Here is a 17,831-nt window from a genome sequence, read left to right on the forward strand (position 1 = left end):
GCATCAACAGCATTTACCAAGAAACACTGTATAATGTAAGAAGAAAAGGTGACCATGAGTTGAATTCTGGGGAAAACTGCATTTAAGGGCAAGGGACAAGGATTAGGAACTATGAAGACCAGGAAACAGAAGCTAGAGGGAGAGGGAAGGTAGGTGAGAACCCTGTCGTGCATGGCGACAGAATTGCAGGAAGAGCTGATCTCCACTAGAACTTTGTGGGGTGTCTATTATGCCCCCCGTTTTCCCCAGGAGGAGAGGAAAAGAGGCTCAGAGGGGTTCAGCAACATGTCCAAGGCCATACAGTGAGTATGTGGTGGAGCTGGCATTAGGTTGTAGGGCTGTGGCTCAGTCCTACTTATACCACCACTGTATCAGTTTCCAATGGCTGATGTAACAAGTGACAACAGATCAGGTGGCTTAAAACAACAGGAAAGTGTTCTCTCCCAGTTCTGGAGGCTGGAAGTCCAAAATCAAGGTGTTGGCAGGGTCGGGTTCCTTCTGGAGGCCTTGAGGGAGATTTGGTTCCATGATCTTTTTGAGGGACACAATTCAACGTATACCAACCACCCTACCTCCAAATACTGGGGTAGGAAAGAGAGGTAAGGGCGAACATAGAAAGTGCAGCCCTGCCCTGGAGAAATGATAGTACATGAAAAGTAAAATAGCCTCATAAAAGAGTTTGTTACAAGAGGTGCAGAGAAGTGAATAATTACAACATGAGTGGAAGAGGGAGTCAGAAGGAGAGACAGCTTCCATCGGAAGATGAAGGAGGTGCAGCCAGAGAGATCTTTTAAAAATGCATGTTGAATTAGGTGATTCTGTCTAAAGCCTTCTGTGGCTCCCTATTCCTCAGGATAAGTCCAAACTCCTTACCTGGCTGCAAGGCATGAGCTGACCTGCTTTCTCCCCCGGCCTCAGCCCTGCACCTTGCCCTACCCCAGCCCTTCCCCCTTTACTTGTCCATATAGGCCTTTTCTGCTGTTCAGTGGACCTGCTTTTTGGACCTCTAACTCCTTGGCCCTCTAACTCCTGTCCCTACTTCTGCAGGGGAGTCTTAGGAAAGTCGGTTGCCACAGCACCCTGTTATTCTTCATAGCACACACCACAGTGCTAATTAAATCATCTGATTATTAATTAGTTCTGCATAATAATTCATTAAATAATGTTTACTATCAGGAACTGCATTACAGCAACCTTGACTGTCTTGCTTACTGCTGTGTCCTTTGGGTCTAGCATGACTGCCCAGTCAACAGATCATTATTGAGCACCTACTGTATGCTAGCCCTGTGCCTGACATGTGGTAGACACGCTATACATACCTGTGGACTGGATGGTTGGGTAGGGGGTGGTCTAATGAGGTGACTAAGACACAGAGAAGCAGAGGGGGGCTTTCTGTGCAGAAGTGGGATGAGCAGACGAAAGAAGGGTCTGGGGCTGGACCCTGCTGACTTGAAAGCCCTCCCTTGGCTGGCAGAGCTTCTCCCAGCCACTTGCCTGCAAGTGCCCTGGCCCATCCTGGATGCTGCTGCTGCTGCTTCTACTAAAGGGGGACTCTCCCTAACTGTCCACTGTTGGTCCTTCATTATGGACACTGGGTAGCTGGAGACAGGGCTTCATGTCTGCCATTCAGGTTTGGGTTGATAGTGTTGCATATTATGGCGGCATCTCTGCTAGAACAGCTGTCTTTGCTACAAGATGCTCACTGGGGACCCAATTTAGAATAGAGTCAGTATCTCATTCTTTCAAGATGCTTGAGTGGGTCTGAAGTAGGTTGATCTGATTTGGACAGCCATTGAGCACTAGGCATAAACTCTCAGACATGAGAAGACTGAGCCTCTCTCCCATCTTCCCTGGAAGGTTTAGCTTCATACACAGGATATAAACAAACGTTTCTCTTGGCCAGCATTCACCCAGGGTCTGTTCTATACCTGGGGAGATGGACGGAGGTAACATAAAATCACTACCCTTGACAGCCTCATGGGCAGAAAGATAGGAGAAAAGAGGGTCACTACCTCAGAAATGAAAACAGAGCCTTACCTCACACCATACACAAAAACCAAGTCCAGATGGTCCAAGGACTTTTTGAAAAGCCAAACTTTAAGTTTTAGAAGGGAAAAAAGGAGAATATCTTTATGACCTAAGAATAGCAATGCATTTCTGAAAAAGTCATAAAGTATGAACCATAGAGGAAAAAGATAAATGCATTCTACCACTTTAAAACTATAAACTTCTGGGCTTCCCTGGTGGCTCAGTGGTTGAGAGTCCGCCTGCCGATGCAGGGGACACGGGTTCGTGCCCCGGTCCGGGAAAATCCCACATGCCGCGGAGCGGCTGGGCCCGTGAGCCATGGCCACTGAGCCTGCGCGTCCGGAGCCTGTGCTCCACAACGGGAGAGGCCACAACAGTGAGAGGCCCGTGTACCAAAAAAAAAAAAAAAAAAAAAAATCCTACTTATCTTTCTTTTTTCTAGCTTTATTGAGATATAATTGATATAGAACATTGTGTAAGTTTAAGGGGTACAATGTGATGACATGTATAGATGTGTACATTTTGAAGTGACTACCGTGATCAGCTTAGTTGACACATCCTATCTATCTGTTAGAGATTAACTCAAATGCATCCTGAGTGAAGCCTTCCCTAATCATGCCCCTCCCAAGAGTGGGTTGTGCTTCAGTCTTGCACTAGGTCTGGTTCATATGGCTCATTAACAGTTAGGACCTATAACATTTTTTTAATTGAAGTGAAATTCACATAAGGTCAATTTAACCATTTGAAAGTGTACAATTCAGTGGCATTTAGTACATTCTCAACATTGTGTGACCATCACCTCTCTCTACTTCCAGGATATTTCTGTCACTCCCAAGGAGACTCTGTACCCACTAAGCAGTCACTCCCCATTTCCCCCTCCTCCCAGATCCTGGCAACCACTAATCTGCTTTTTGTCTCTATGGATTTACCGATTCTGGATATCTCATGAATAGAATTACACAAGATGTGGTTTTGTGTCTGGCTTCTTTCACCTAGCATCATGTTTTTAAGGTTCACCTACACAACACTGTAGCATGTATCAGTACTTCATCCCTTTTTATGACTGAATAATATTCCATTGTATGGATAGATCACATTTTGTTCATCCATTCATCCACTGATGGACATTTTGGCTGTTTCCACCTTTTGGCTACTGTGAATAGTGCAGCTGTGAAATTCATGTGCACATATTTCTGTTCTCTTGAGTATATACCTAGGAGTGAAATTGCTGGATCATATGGTATCTGTATGTTTAACCTTTCATGGAATGGCCAAACTGTTTAGAGTTTACAGCAGAGCAGCTGTACCATTTTACATGCCCACCAGCAATGTACGGGATTCCAATTTCTCCACATCTGTGCCAACACTTGTTATTTTCTGTTTGTTTTTTAAATAACCATCCTAGTGAGCATGAGGCCCCTGGAATTTTAATTTTTTTATACCTTCCGTAGTCTTCCCCAACAGACTGACTTGTTGATGGCTGGGATTATGCTTTAATTGGCAGCAACATGGTGTGAGAGTTAGTGCAGGGGCTGAGCTTGCATCCTGTCCTTTATGATTTCTTGAGTCACTTGGCTTCTCTGAGCTGGAATCCCTTCGTCTGTAAAATGGAAATTTCTAGGGCTATTGAAGGAAAGAAATGAGATTGAGCCTTAACTTGCCGGGGTCAGTGCCTGTCCTAGGGTGATTTCTCCATAAAGGTTTGCTGTAATTACCGTGTTCATGACTTTCCAGGCCCAGACCCCAGTAACTTGAATAAATGTTTGTTAAATGAATCAGCCCTTCGATATTGCTCAGTTAGCCTTCTTTTCTATTTCTACCAACTGTTTCCCAAATTCCAGACAGCTGTCTTGCAAACTGATCACTCCCAAGACAGAGGGAAAGAGGGGCTCGATCAATGGAACGGCTTCCCTGGAAAAATAGAACATGAAAACCTTGATATGCTTGTGTTGGGGACGGAGCACCGGGAGGGCACAGGGAGCTTGTATCCTACTAAGGGAAGGAAGACTAAAAGAAGCTCTTAGATGACAAACAACCTTCTTAGAAAGGTGATGACACCAGGAAGCTGCCTCTTTGAGGGTTCAGTCAATGGCCTCAGGGGAGGGAAAGAGCAGCTCTCTAGCTCTCTCCACTCCAGAAAGCACTCTCCACTTAGAGAGGGCTTGAGGGCCTCTTAGGCGCTGAGGGCTCAGGAGCTGGCAACCGGGGGTGAGCAGGCTCCCACCCGGTCAGCCGCTGGGCAGTTTTCTCTGGCTCTGGGGACCCTTCCAGAATCCACCTCTTCTCACCCTCCAGCCACACTGGCCTTCCCTCTGTTCTTGAACACACAGGCTTGGTTTCTCCCTCTTTTCACTTGCTGTCTCTCTGCCTGGCGTGTCCCCCACCTCCAAACTCACCTCACAGAGAGGCCTCGCCCTCCGACCACCCTGGCTCACATAGCGGTCCCCACGTCTGCCCCATCGGTCACCACTCTCTTGCCTGACTTTCCTTGCTTTCTTTTTTAATATTTATTTTGTGTTTTTAAATGAAATATTTCTAACATAAAACAATAAAACAAACACCCACGTACCCATCTCCCAGACTTGACAAGGGCTAATGTTCTGCGCTACTTGCTTACTTTAGAGCTTTCCTTTTAATCAACTTTATCGAAGTATAATTTACATACAATAAATACATACATTTTAAATATATAGTTTATTGATTTGGGGGCAAATGCACCTGTGTAACCACTACCACAATCAAGATACAGAATATTTCCATATCCCCAGAAAGGCCCCTCACCTCCTGTACCCTGCAGGAGTTTTCTTCCTGGTACTCAACATTATCTGAAATCACCTCATTCATGACCTTTTTAGTCTGTTTCCTGTCTGTCTTCACCACCAGAGTATATGTTCTACAAAGGCAGGGACCGTATCCCATTCCCAGTCCAGGCACATAGTAGGCCCACAAGCAATCTATGGAAGCCATGATATTGTCTTCATTATCCTTGTGTGTACACATCCCAACACACATGTCTGAGGATATCTGTGGGGTACGTTGCTGGGAATGGAACTATTGGGTTAAAGAATATTTACTCTTTTCTTGTTATCACAAAAGAGACATCTACCCCCCTTTCTCTTGTCTATCCAGGGTTTCTCAACCTCTGCACTGTTGCCATTTGGGCCTGGATCATTCTTTGTTTGGGGTCCGGGAGTTACACTAGATTTGGGTATCCTACAAAGGGAAGGGTGCCAGGAGCATCCCTGACCCCAGTTGTGAGAACCCAGAATGTTTCCAGACATTGGCAAATGTCCCCTGGGGGCAAAATTGTCCCCAGTTGAGAACCACTGGTCTGTGTACGTAGGCTAATTTCTTGCCATCCTAAATTGTTCCTCAGTTGAGCCCATCCCTAAACAAACTACCCTCGACAACTAGATTGGTTGAATCCATTTTTTGCCCTGTTTATGCAGCTCAGCTGACTGAATTACAAGTCCTGATCGCTGTCTTTACAGCTACATCATCAAAGGAGATGCTGGTTTGTTTAAGAAGCAGGGAAGGCATCACTCTGACTTATAAACCTGGGAGGAACAAAAAGTCCACAGGACATGAATGACTTCTCCATGGCCTGGGCACCAGCATAATTCACAGCATTCTTTGCCTGAGGACAAATGTGTCTTCAGGGTCATCCTCTGAAGATGCGGCATCTTCCAGGCCTTTAAGAACAAGAATGAAACCCCTAGCGAATGCGTAAAGGGCTCTGAACTTCTTTGATTACTCAGGACACTGAGTTGGCCGTTTCTTTCTTGAAAAATCTGCAAGCTTATGTGCCCAGAGCTGGACAGCAGGAGCCTAAAGGGCGAAGGAGGACAGGTGGGGACCCAATGACGTGAAGAGGCAGGTCCCATCTAGAGGGCACTGCATTGTGGCCAGATGTTGCCAGGTGGGAATGTGGGCCCAGCCTTGCCAGACCTTCCTGTTTTTCAAGAAAGACAAGAAATCCAGACTTTTTTTAGTGTGAAAAATCTTGATTCTTAAATTTTATAATTATTAACAAGGAATTATCTGTTTAAACATGATGTGAACCAAAGAAAACGCATCTACAGGCTGCCAGTCTGCAACCTCTGAGTTAATTTACAAGGTTGTTTCTTGTTTGGGGACTAAGTCACTCGGTTCAGAAATCTTTTCCTTTGACTCTTCATCTAGTCGACAAATCTTTATTGAGTATCTACGGAGCATTGTTCTAGAGCTGCCACTTGGCATTAATTTGCTCAAATGACTGACACCAAAAGGGGTAGAGATTATGGGTGTGTGAGTGGGTTGGTGGATGAAGAACGGTTGGATAGATGGATGGGTGGATAGATAGATAGGCAGATAGATCAATCTGATCTTTTAGAGATACATGCTAAAATATTACAGATGAAATAATGTGATGTTTGGGAATTACTTCAGGATAATACAGGGAGTTGAACGAGGGGATAGGTGAATCAAGATTGGCCATGTGATGATAATTGTTGAAGCTGAGTGATGGTGGCTATGAGGAGTTTCCTTGTACTCTTCTGCCTTCTTTTGAATATGATTGGAAATTTCCCATACTAAAAATATTTGTTTTAATGTCCTTATCAGTTAGAAATGCACTCTGAAAGAGATATAGGTAAAATGACGTCATGTCTGGGACTTGGTTTAAAATATTCAGGTAAAAATGTTCACAAGTCAGGGTAGAGATGTGCTATGACCTGAATGTTTGTGTTCCCCTCCCCACCACCTGCAAATTTGCGTGTTGGAATCCTGACACCCAGTATGATGGTGTCAGAAGGTGGAGCCTTTGGGAGGGTGATTAGGTCATGAAGGTGGAGCCCCCCTTGAATGGGATTAGTGCCCTTACTAAAACTCCAGAGAACTTTCCAGCCCTCTGCTGCGGATACAGTGAGAAGTCCGCAACCCTGAAGAGGGCCCTCACCCGACCATGTAGGCACCCTGATGTCCCAGCCTCCAGAGCTGTGAAAAATAAATTTCTGTTGTTCATAAGCTACCCTGTCTGTGGTATTTTGTTATTACAGCAGCCTGTATGGACTAAAACAAGATTAAACATCCTTCAGCAAAATGTTGATCATTGGTACAATTGGGTGATGGTTATATGGAGATTCATTGAACTGGCGCATTTAATTTGTATATGGTTGAAATTTTCTACAGTTAAAAAAATGTTTAAAGGGATAGAGAGGTGGGGCCCTCTTGTTTCTAGGTACTTTTGGAAGTATGGAGTCAGGTACTGGGTGCGTATGTGAATTGCCTAGGAGTGTGGTGGTGTTGACAGCAGAGGAATGGGTGCTCTTTACCAAGGGATGTCACAGTCTGAGCTTGCCTTGGTGAGGCGAGATGCATGGGCTCTGTTGTGGACTCAGCCTGTAGGTTGAGAACAGATTTCTCACCTGGATGGTTTCCCTGCAGGGTGGTCTTCCTCCCTGTTACCCTGCAGGGAGGCAGAATAGCACAATGGTCAGAGAATCTGGAATCAGCCTCCCTGGCTCCCAGTGCCAGCCCTACCACTTTCTAGCTGTGGGTGGTCTTGGACATGTTTCTGAGCCTCTGTTTCCTCTGAGCCTCAGTTTCCTCTCTTATTAAATGTAACACTCATATCTCACAGACTCGTTATGAAGATTGAACTAATAATTACATGGTAAGCACTTAGCACAGAGCTCGACAGGTAGCATTGATTTATTATCATTATTGATGCTTTTGTTCTTACCATATTGTGGCTGCTCTGAAACATTCTAAGAGCAGAACAAACTTTCTGAAATAGATGGAAGAAAATAAGTGGGGACAGAGGCTAAAAGAAGTCAAAGAAAGAGGCACTTACTGTCGGCTGATCCACCCACAGAAGTCCATTTGTGAGCTGCTAGAATCAGTTTCCTGCATGATAGGTACAAAAAGAATACCAAAAAAATGCACCTTCCTGACCATATCCTTCCTCCGCAGAATGAGGTAGAGCTGGGGGAGCTGCTTCTGTCACTGAATTATCTCCCGAGCGCTGGGAGACTGAACGTTGATGTCATTCGAGCCAAGCAACTTCTTCAGACAGATGTGAGCCAAGGTTCAGGTACTGTGTGGCCTCTCCTTCCCCCATTTCTTTAGCAAGCCATCTATGTTTGTTTGACACAAGGGACCTGATTTTCTGCATCCTGGATACTATTAATTAATAACGACCCTTTGAGGGCAAAATAGCATCCAGATCTAGGATGTTAGTTCAAGAGGAAGAATAAACGATCGGTTGTTTCTTAGGATGAGGCAGGTAAGTGATACCATTCCAGTTACTCCATTTGAAGCACCGGTTTGACCGAGACCAGGTGCGATAACTACTGAAATCTAGATCCTCTTTGTACACATGCAGCCCCAAAGAAGTGACTTGCCTTTCCAGATGCTATGCATGTAATGGAGACACCATGCTCCAGGTGGCGGTAGCGTGCACTGACCATGCATTCTAATCTGTGAGAGCAGTGGACACACCCTGAGGTTCTTTTCCCAGCTCTTTTCAAGAGTAGCATAAATCTTTATAAATCCCAGCTCTGAAAAGACTGTTGTATTTAAAGTGCCTATAACACACCAATTCAAACGTGACTTTTAATGAAATAGAACAGATTACATTCCATTTGTATGTAGCTTTCCCATGACAGCAAAGGATATTATCATGAAAGCAGCCATGGTTGCTCAGTAGTGGAAGTACAGTCTTCTCTAAGTGCAATAGCTAAAATAAATTACTTTTGCTATAAAGTGACAGCTGAATTTAGAAGACAACTTGTATTCTCAAAAGCCACATTATAGGGCTTCCCTGGTGGTGCAGTGGTTGAGAGTCCGCCTGCCGATGCAGGGGACACAGGTTCGTGCCCCGGTCCGGGAGGATCCCACATGCCGCGGAGCGGCTAGGCCCGTGAGCCACGGCCGCTGAGCCTGTGCGTCTGGAGCCTGTGCACTGCAACAGGAGAGGCCACAACAGTGAGAAGCCCGCATACCGCAAAAAAAAAAAACACAAAAAAACCCACACATTATAAAAACAGGTTTTGAAGGGGCCAGTAGAGGGAATGGTATTAAGGCTGGAGAGTTTCAGAATCACCACAATGGGAGAGTCAGTATGATAAAATGATTAAAGGCTCCAGAGTCAAACTGCCTGGAACCAAAGCCTAGTTCTACTGCTTATAAATAATGTGGCCTTGGGGAAGTTACTTAACCTCTATAAGCCTCAATTTCTCCATCTGAAAAATTGAGATAATAACAGTATTCATCGTACTGGGTTGTTTAAACAAATACGAAATTAGATAATGTACATGAATCTCTTTGTAAACCATAAAGTGATCTGAGAATAATAGTTATAATTCTGTTTTTCCCTGTACGGGCTATGGGCTCACTGACAAGTTAATGGGTCTCTAAGGGCAGAAAACTAGGACAGGCTCTGGGTCTAGCTCTTCTTCCACTAGCCTGATCTTAAACAAATCATTTCCTGTCTTGAGTCCTCAGTTTCTTCATCTGTAAAATGAACTCAATGCCTGACACACGGGAGGAGCTCAATAAATTTTGGATGGCTAGAGTAAGAGAGAAAGGGATGAGCAGATAAGCAGCTGGATGGGAAAAAGGAAGAATATATAATAGATGGATAGATGGGAAAATGGATGAATGAAAGGAGGGGTGGAAACCTGGAATGGATGGACTGATGAGAAATGAAAGGATGGGTCAGTGGTTGGGCTGTCAAATGGATGGGAAGTTGGATGGATAGGTGGGTGGGTGGATGGATGGATAGATGGATGGATGGATGGATTGGGTTTCCTGATCTCCAACGCTATGATTCTGTATCCAATTCCCAGATCCCTTTGTGAAAATCCAGCTGGTACATGGACTCAAGCTTGTGAAAACAAAGAAGACATCCTTCTTAAGAGGCACAATTGATCCTTTCTACAATGAATCCTTCAGCTTCAAAGTTCCCCAAGAAGAACTGGAAAATGCTAGCCTAGTGTTTACAGGTAGGTAGTGTTCCACACATTAATGAATTGCAGGTGAGGCGTATTCAATGTATTGTCCTAGGGATAGAAGGTGATCTAGAGAGGGTGATGTTTAAGAACCTCTCATATGGTATTCAGCTACCTGGGTTTGAACTCACCATTTGTGGACTTGGAAAAGATTCATAGCACCACAAAGTATAATTGTTACAAATGTAAATTTTGGAGCCAGATTTCCTGGCACTTCCACATAATTACTAAAGTCTTGGGCAAGTTACTTAGCCCAGGGGCTTCCAACCCCCAGTTTGCGGACCGGTACTGGTCTGCGGCCTGTTAGGAGCAAGGCTGCACAGCTGGAGGTGAGCGGCGGGGGAGCGAGGGAAGCTTCAACTGCTGCTCCCCATTGCTCGCATTATTGCCTGAACCATCCCCCCCATCGCTTGTATTATCACTTGAACAACTGTTCCACCCCCAACCTCCGTCTGTGGAAAAATTGTCTTCCATGAAACCCTGGTGCCAGAAAGGTTGGGGACCGCTGACTTAGCCTCTCTGAGCCTCAGTTTCTTCCATCTATAAAACGTGAGCAATAATAGTACTTGCTTCATAGGTTTGTCGTGAAGATTAAGTAAATTGTGTCTTTGAGATAATAGTAAGTGCTGTGTTAGCTTTGACAGTATGATGATTCAAGTGGCTTATGGTCTAATAGGGAGACATGAGAAAATAGGATCACCTAACTCTGAGAGGAGGATTTTGAAAGGCTTCCCAGAGGACATGGTATTTAAGTAGAGGCTTCAGGTGCCACACTCTGGCTGAATCTATTGTTTCCAGTGTGTAATTTAATCTACTGTTTCCAGAGTGTATTAGTTATCACCCCAAACTTTAGTGACTTAAAATAATCAACACTTATTATCTCATAGTTCCTGTAGGTCAAGAATCCAGTCATAGATTTGCTGGGTGCTTCTGGCTGAGGTTCTCTGGCAAGGCTGCAATTAAGGTATTGGCAGGGGCTGCAGTCTCATCTGAAGGCTCAACTGGAGGTAGGGTGGGGATCTGTTTTCAAGATCTCTCACACAGTTGTTGGCAGGAATCATTCCTTGCAAAATGTTGGCTTGAGACCTCAGTTCCTTCCTGGGTGTTAGCCAGTGACCTTGCCCGCATGGGCTGCTTCATAGGGCAGTGCACAGCATGGCAGATGGCTTCCATTAGAGTGGGCAAGTGAGGGAGTAAGAGAGGGTAAGCAAGACGGAAGCTCGAGTCTTTTTGTAACCCAGTCTTGGAAGTGACGTCCTATCACTTTTGCCATATTCCACTCATTAGAAGCAACTCGCTAGGTCCAGCTCACATTCAAGGGGAGGGGATGATACAAGGGTGTGAGCAACTCGCTAGGTCCAGCTCACATTCAAGGGGAGGGGATGATACAAGGGTGTGAACAACTCGCTAGGTCCAGCTCACATTCAAGGGGAGGGGATGATACAAGGGTGTGAGCAACTCGCTAGGTCCAGCTCACATTCAAGGGGAGGGGATGATACAAGGGTGTGAACAACTCGCTAGGTCCAGCTCACATTCACGAGGAGGGGGTGATACAAGGGTGTGAATAATTCGCTAGGTCCAGCTCACATTCAAGGGGAGGGGAGGATACAAGGGTGTGGATACTGGAAGGCAGGGATCATTGGAGCCAATTTAGAAGCTGCCCCCACCCACATTATTTCCTGTATCCTTTTCACAGACCTCACCTCTATTATTGCTAATATTCATCATAGTCCACCCTGTCAAGTCAACATCATCCTCATCCATTTACAGGGCAGGGGACTGAGGCCTAAAACATAAGCAGTCCACCCAGAGTCTCAAGCTGGTAAGAGTCAGGATTCAAGCTCTGGTCTTGCTAGCTCCTAAAATCAAGGGATCTGCATTTCTTCGAGCACCCAAGTAGTGCTGGCATTAGGAATCTGACATCATACTTTGAGGAGTCCTGCTCCAGAGTAATTGGAAACCTTCATCTGTTTAGATCCAGTCTAGAATCCTTGGTGCAGGTGTCCCAAGAAAGCAGGCCATGGCTGAAAAATCCTTGCATGCAATCCTTCTGCTGCACAAGCTTATTGCTTCTCATCCCCAAGACTGCTAATGTTCGGTGCTCTAAGACCCCTCCGAGGCAGGCTGGTTCTGGGCTTTCTCAAGACCTGTCACCCAGAGCGTCTGCATCGAATCAGGGCCACCTGCCCTAGCAGATGTAATGATTTCTGATAGAGCCTGTGATGGCTTCTGTCCAGATTGAGTTACCAACAAACAAGGACCCCACTCCCTGCAAGGTTTCAGGTCAAGACAAGACAGTGATTCCACTGACTCCTTAAAAGTAACCAGCAGGCAGTGGGAACCATGTTGAACCAAGACTGGATCCAAGTATGGAATATCGATTCCTACATCCCTCCTGAGAATAAAGGTCTTAACGTTGCACCTTTAGATCAGGAAGGGGTTCGGGCAGGGGGCAAGTTGCATTGAGAGAGCCCGTGTGGAAAGTCCTGACACTTTTGTATTTTACTTAAAATTTTATGACAAAAGTAGCACATGCTTGTGAGTGATACAACCGAAGGATGTGTATGGACCAGGATAACCATACAAGAAGACCTCAAAGGACTGTTATGTAGATTAATGAGATCCATTCATAGTCAATGCTGAGCACTGTGCCAGGCACAAAGCAAGCCCTCAGCTAACTGTTTGCTATTATTAAAAGGAAATTTTACTCTCTTCCTCACCCTCCTTCCAGGCCCTTCTCCCTGAAGTCGCCACCTTTAACGTCCTGGTGTGTCTTACTCCACACTTTTCCCCTTGTTCACACAAATATCAACCACATATGGAAGAGTCAGTTCTTTTAAAAAGTTATTCATTAATTCCAGAACTGTGTATTAAGCAATCCCTGCTCTTGTGGGGGTTTCTGGACCATTCTGTGAACGTCACTCTGAAACTTGCTTCTGTTTCATTAACAGTGAATGTGTTCAGTCCCTCCAGGTCAATGCAAATATGAATGGATCTAACTCTTTGTTTTTAAAAACTGCATTATATACCATCACATGGTATACTGTGATAAAAAGCCAAGGTTATTCATTCTGGGGGCAGGGGTAGGAGTGTGTGACAGAGCTTCAGAGCATGTGATAGGAACTCTGGAGTACACTCCCCAGAAAAATACACAGAAGGACAGAAAATTTTGCACACAGTTCAGAGGTGTTTTGAACCCCTTGAATCCCATCTGTGAGGCCAATACGGCAGAAGCCTCAAACCGGAGTGGCGCTCCCAGCCCCACCTCCCCAACGTACATCTCTCATTTGACATCCCCCCTCCCCCAACTTTAGGGGGCACTTGTCAGCTGCGGCCATCAGCAAGGCCTGTGCTCTCCATTTGTGGAAGACCTGCTTCTCTCCTTTAAAGGTTGGCATTTCAGGCCCCTAGCTCGGGTTTCTCTCCTCAGATTAAAAGCCCATTGAAAATACTCTTTGTAGAGCAGGAAGGATTGCAGGCCTCTGTGCCCACTTAAGCAAGGAATTCTCAAGCCTGGCTGTACTTTAGAATCAGCTGGGAGCTTTAAACTGCTACCAGTGGCCAGATGCCACCCCAGAGACTCTGATTCAGCTGGGCTAAGCCGGGGTCCTGGGCTCTCTATAAATATCTATATTTTTAGTAGCCGCATAGCACAGGGAGATCAGCTCGGTGCTTTGTGACCGCCTGGAGGGGTGGGATAGGGAGGGTGGGAGGGAGACGCAAGAGGGAGGGGATATGGGAACATATGTATATATATGTATAACTGATTCACTTTGTTATAAAGGAGAAACTAACACACCATTGTTAAACAATTATACTCCAAAAAAGATGTAAAAAAAAAAAAAAGAAAACAAAAAAAAAGATAATGCTGTAGAAAATGAAAATCAATGACTTTTCTCAGACGTGATTAATAAAACATGTAACTATGAAAGAAAAAAAATCTATATTTTTAAAGCCCCCCAGATATTTCTAATGCTCAGTCAGCCTTCCGAGCCACAGCTTTGCGTGGAAATCCCAGCTGGGGTGGCATTTTACATAAAGGCCACTGGCTGGAATAATAAAGAAATGTGGATTAAGCTGGTATCTATCTAGGCAAAGCTGTGATTCTCCTGAATTCAAATGCATAAGGTTCTAACTTGCTTTATTTATCAACTGGGGGAAAGAGCTGTCACCTCTAGGCTAAGGATCTGAAAGCCAGTCCATTAACATGTTTCCAAATACTTCCTAACAAAAGGAAGGTTGATCTGCAATTGAAGCATTTGTGGAGAATCCTGGTAAAAGTCTGTAATTAGCCGGTGGGCTGGGCTTTCTGAGCAGTTCCTTTCCTGTGTGGGATGAGGGTTCTTCTGCAGTTTGCAATCAGGTGATTTCTGCAGCTGAAGTTTAAAAGAGGGGAAAAATTGCTTTTTGACTCCTGAGACGGCAGCCTGAGGTCCAGAGTCCTTCCAGGTAGTCAAGTGGAGTTGGCCACTGGGCTTATTGGGCTGTTATTGGAAGTAGGAGGAAAAAAGAAAAGAAAGAAAAAAGGAAACGTAGCTTGATAACAGCTCTTCGAAAAATTAAAAATAGAATTGCCATATGATCCAGCAGTTCTACTTCTGCGCATATGCCCAAAAGAATTGAAAGCAGAACTCAGACATATTTGTACACTCGTGTTCAAAGCAGCCTTATTCACAACAGCTAAAAAGAGCGGGGGTGGGAGCAGGCAACCCAAGTGTGCACTGATGGATGCATAAATGGGTAAACAAATGTGGTGTGTCTATACAGTGGCATGTTATTCAGCCTTAAAAGGAAGGAAACTGATGCATGCTCCTACATGGATGAACCTAGAGGACATTATGCTAAGTAATAAGCCAGATACAAAAGGACAAATAGTGTGTCATTCCCTTTATATGAGGTACTTAGAGTAATCAAATTGATAGGGAGAGAAAGTAGAATAGAGTTACCAGGGGCAGAGGGGAGGGGAGAATGGGGAGTTAGTATTTAATGGGTACAGAGTTTTCGTTTGAGAGGATGAAAAGATTCTGCAGATGGATGGTGGTGATGGATGGTTGCACAATGTGAATTGTCTTAACGCCACCGTATACCTTAAAATGGTTAAAATGGTAAATCTTATGTTACGTGTATTTTACCACAATTTAAAAAAAGGAGAGAGACAAGAAATGTAGCTTGAGCTCCGCAGACCCCCAGTGGTTCAGAGTAGTTCCTGGATGCTGAGGCCAGACCCTTGCAGACTGTCCTCCCTGAGGGGGTGAATGCAGTGGTTAGGGGCCAGACCCTTGAGCCAGATGCCCAGGGTTCACTCCGTGATCTTGGCACTTCCCTTGGCCTCTCTTTGCCTCAGCTTCCTCATCTGTAAAATGGGGACAGTGGCCCTTAACTTCAGTAGATGTTGTCAAGCCCGAAATGAGTTAATATATGTGAAGGCTTAGAGTGGTGCTTGGCTCAGAGAAAGTGCTCCTTCAGTATTAGCTACTATTATTGCTACTTGATGGACACCAGATTTATGCAGCCAGATGCCATCTTAAAGCTTCTGAAAGAAGACGGGTAATTATACATAAATAAATAATATGTTCTACCCACTTTGTCAATTTAGAGTCTGAGATTCTGTGGAAAGTCCAAAAAGCGAAGGACTTATTTTACAGACTTACCTGGGTGGGGTATTGTCTCTTCTTCCTGTCCCTCTCCTTCTGAGTGTCAGAGGAAGACCCTCTGTCTGCTTGGAGGTGAAGTTTGGGGGAGATCGCTAGGTTAGAAGGAACTAAAGTTTATGTCATGCTCCTCTGGCCCTATGCCTCTGTCTGTTTCCCTTAAGTACCCTGGGCTTCCTGGCCTTCTGAAAAGCATTCAAAGCTCTTACTCATCTGGTGACCTTAGTCAGGAGGCACTTAGCTTAGAAAAGGTTCCCAATGCCTGGGAGCAACAGGAGTGGGGACCCGCTGCCTACAGGCAGCCTCTGATGGCAGAGCTGGGGGCGGGCAGGGTCCAGCTGCCCAAGACAGGAGCTAACCAGGTGTCCGTCCCCACCAAATGAATTTTTTTTGAGCACCTACTATGTGCCTGGCACTGTGCTAGATGATCCTTATTCGGTAGACAACCAGACATTCATGACATGTGTTCTCATGGAGCTTTCTTCTGGAGGGAGACGTCAATCAAATGCCACAGCAAAGCGATGTAATTGTGAGTTGGCCTAAGGGTTATGAAGCAGAGAAGCAGGGCCTATTGTAGAAGTGCCCGAGCCAGTCTGGGGAGTGAGAGGAGGTGACATGTGAGCTGGGAGCTGAAGGGTGTAGGGAGGGAGGGGAGATCAGGCAGGGCTGGAGATCAGGCAGGGCTGGAGGGGAAATTGAGGCCGACGTCACGTTTCAGCCTGGTGCTAACGGGCGCTAACCCATGCCCTGCTGCCCTCCCGTCCTGTTAGAATTTCTCAAGGCAGCTGCTGCAGGAACTGGCCTGGGCATAGGCTTCGAAGGGGGCCTGTCAGTGATAACCGGTGCCGGGCGGCTGCAGAACACTGGGGAAGGGAAGCCAGGCAATGAATGACACGCCTAGCTTTTTGCCAACTCTTAGCGTCTCTAGCTAGGACTAGAGAACATGGCACCTCAAACTTTCACATGCAAAGGCGTTCCCCAGGGATTTGTTAAAATGCAGATTCCGTCTGGGGCAGGGCCTGAGATTCTGCATTTCTAACAGCAGCCGGGTGTGCCGATGCTGCAGGTCTGCAGACCATGCTTTGGGGAGCAGATATGGAGAGACCCAGAAAGTGCTTCAGGGTGAGTGACAGTCTTTCTGCCTGTGTTAGAAAGAATCAGACTCTCCAGCTGTGATCCTCACCTCTGCACATCGTTAGATTTCTTAACCCCACCTGTACATTAGTATTACGTGGGGACTGAAAAAGATCCTGATGTCCAGGCCCTGGCCCAGAGCAGGTGAATCAGTCAGGGCATTTGTATCTGGGGTGTGTGTGGATGTGTGTGTGTGTATTTATCAAAACTTCCCAAGTGGATCTCTTGCACAGCCTGGGTTGGCAAGCGTTTGCCTGTCCTGTTCTGCCTCCCTCCCGACCCCACTGTCTGCTTGGAGGCTTCCCAGGCCCCTCTGTGAGAGTGAGTTCCAAGGCACCTGGTCTGTTTTCCATAATTGCTTGGCTTTCTGCAGCTGTAGCATCAAATTGGTTAATTGTATCTGCTGGTGAGATGAGACGGGTGGGGAAGCGTGGAGGAGAATGAGAGGGGAGGTCTGGAGCACAGTGTGCCGCCCTCTTATCTGGAAAGACCTCAGGGTTGAATGGGCAACAGGGGACATGCTGGAAATGTGTCGGGGTTTGAGAAGTGGAGCGCTGGGTTTCTAGCCGAGGAGAGAAGGGCAAGCCAGTCTGAGAGGGGCATAGCCGTTCTGTGAGAGCCAGAAACTCCGTTGAGATCAAGATGCTGTGGGTTTGCTCTGGGGCACAGATGTTCCCCAGCATCTGGCCTCGGCCCACCTATGCCCCGCCCCCTTTCTGCACCCTCCGCAGGCTCTGACTCTTCCTCTCCCAGCCCTGCTCACTCGGTACCAGGCCTAGCTCTGCCTCCTGGAGAGATGGTCGCATGGCCACTCAGAGTATGGATGGAAGTGAGGTGCAATGTGGTTCAGATGTTACCTTTACCACTCAGCAAGTGCCTGTGACCTTGGGTACTTGATATCCCTCTTCTGAGCCTCAGTTTCCTCCCCTGTTATAACATTCCAGTCTCAACAATTCATATAAAGAGCTTTAGGGGCTTCCCTGGTGGCGCAGTGGTTGAGAGTCCACCTGCCGATGCAGGGGACATG

At 46.0% G+C, this 17,831-nt stretch overlaps 1 protein-coding gene across 1 annotated transcript in view; it reads left to right on the plus strand.

Moving 5' to 3' along the window:
* The window catches only part of SYT17 (synaptotagmin 17), an 80,180-nt gene that overhangs the window by 34,240 nt on the left and 28,109 nt on the right, over window positions 1-17,831 (plus strand). The window contains exons 6-7 of the mRNA XM_060078568.1: window positions 7,981-8,101; window positions 9,858-10,013. Of these exons, the coding sequence (XP_059934551.1) occupies window positions 7,981-8,101; window positions 9,858-10,013 (277 nt within the window). The remainder of the gene's footprint in view (window positions 1-7,980; window positions 8,102-9,857; window positions 10,014-17,831) is intronic.

This window comes from Mesoplodon densirostris, chromosome 16, assembly GCF_025265405.1.
Source record: "Mesoplodon densirostris isolate mMesDen1 chromosome 16, mMesDen1 primary haplotype, whole genome shotgun sequence".
In the NCBI taxonomy this organism is placed as follows: Eukaryota; Metazoa; Chordata; class Mammalia; order Artiodactyla; family Ziphiidae; genus Mesoplodon; species Mesoplodon densirostris.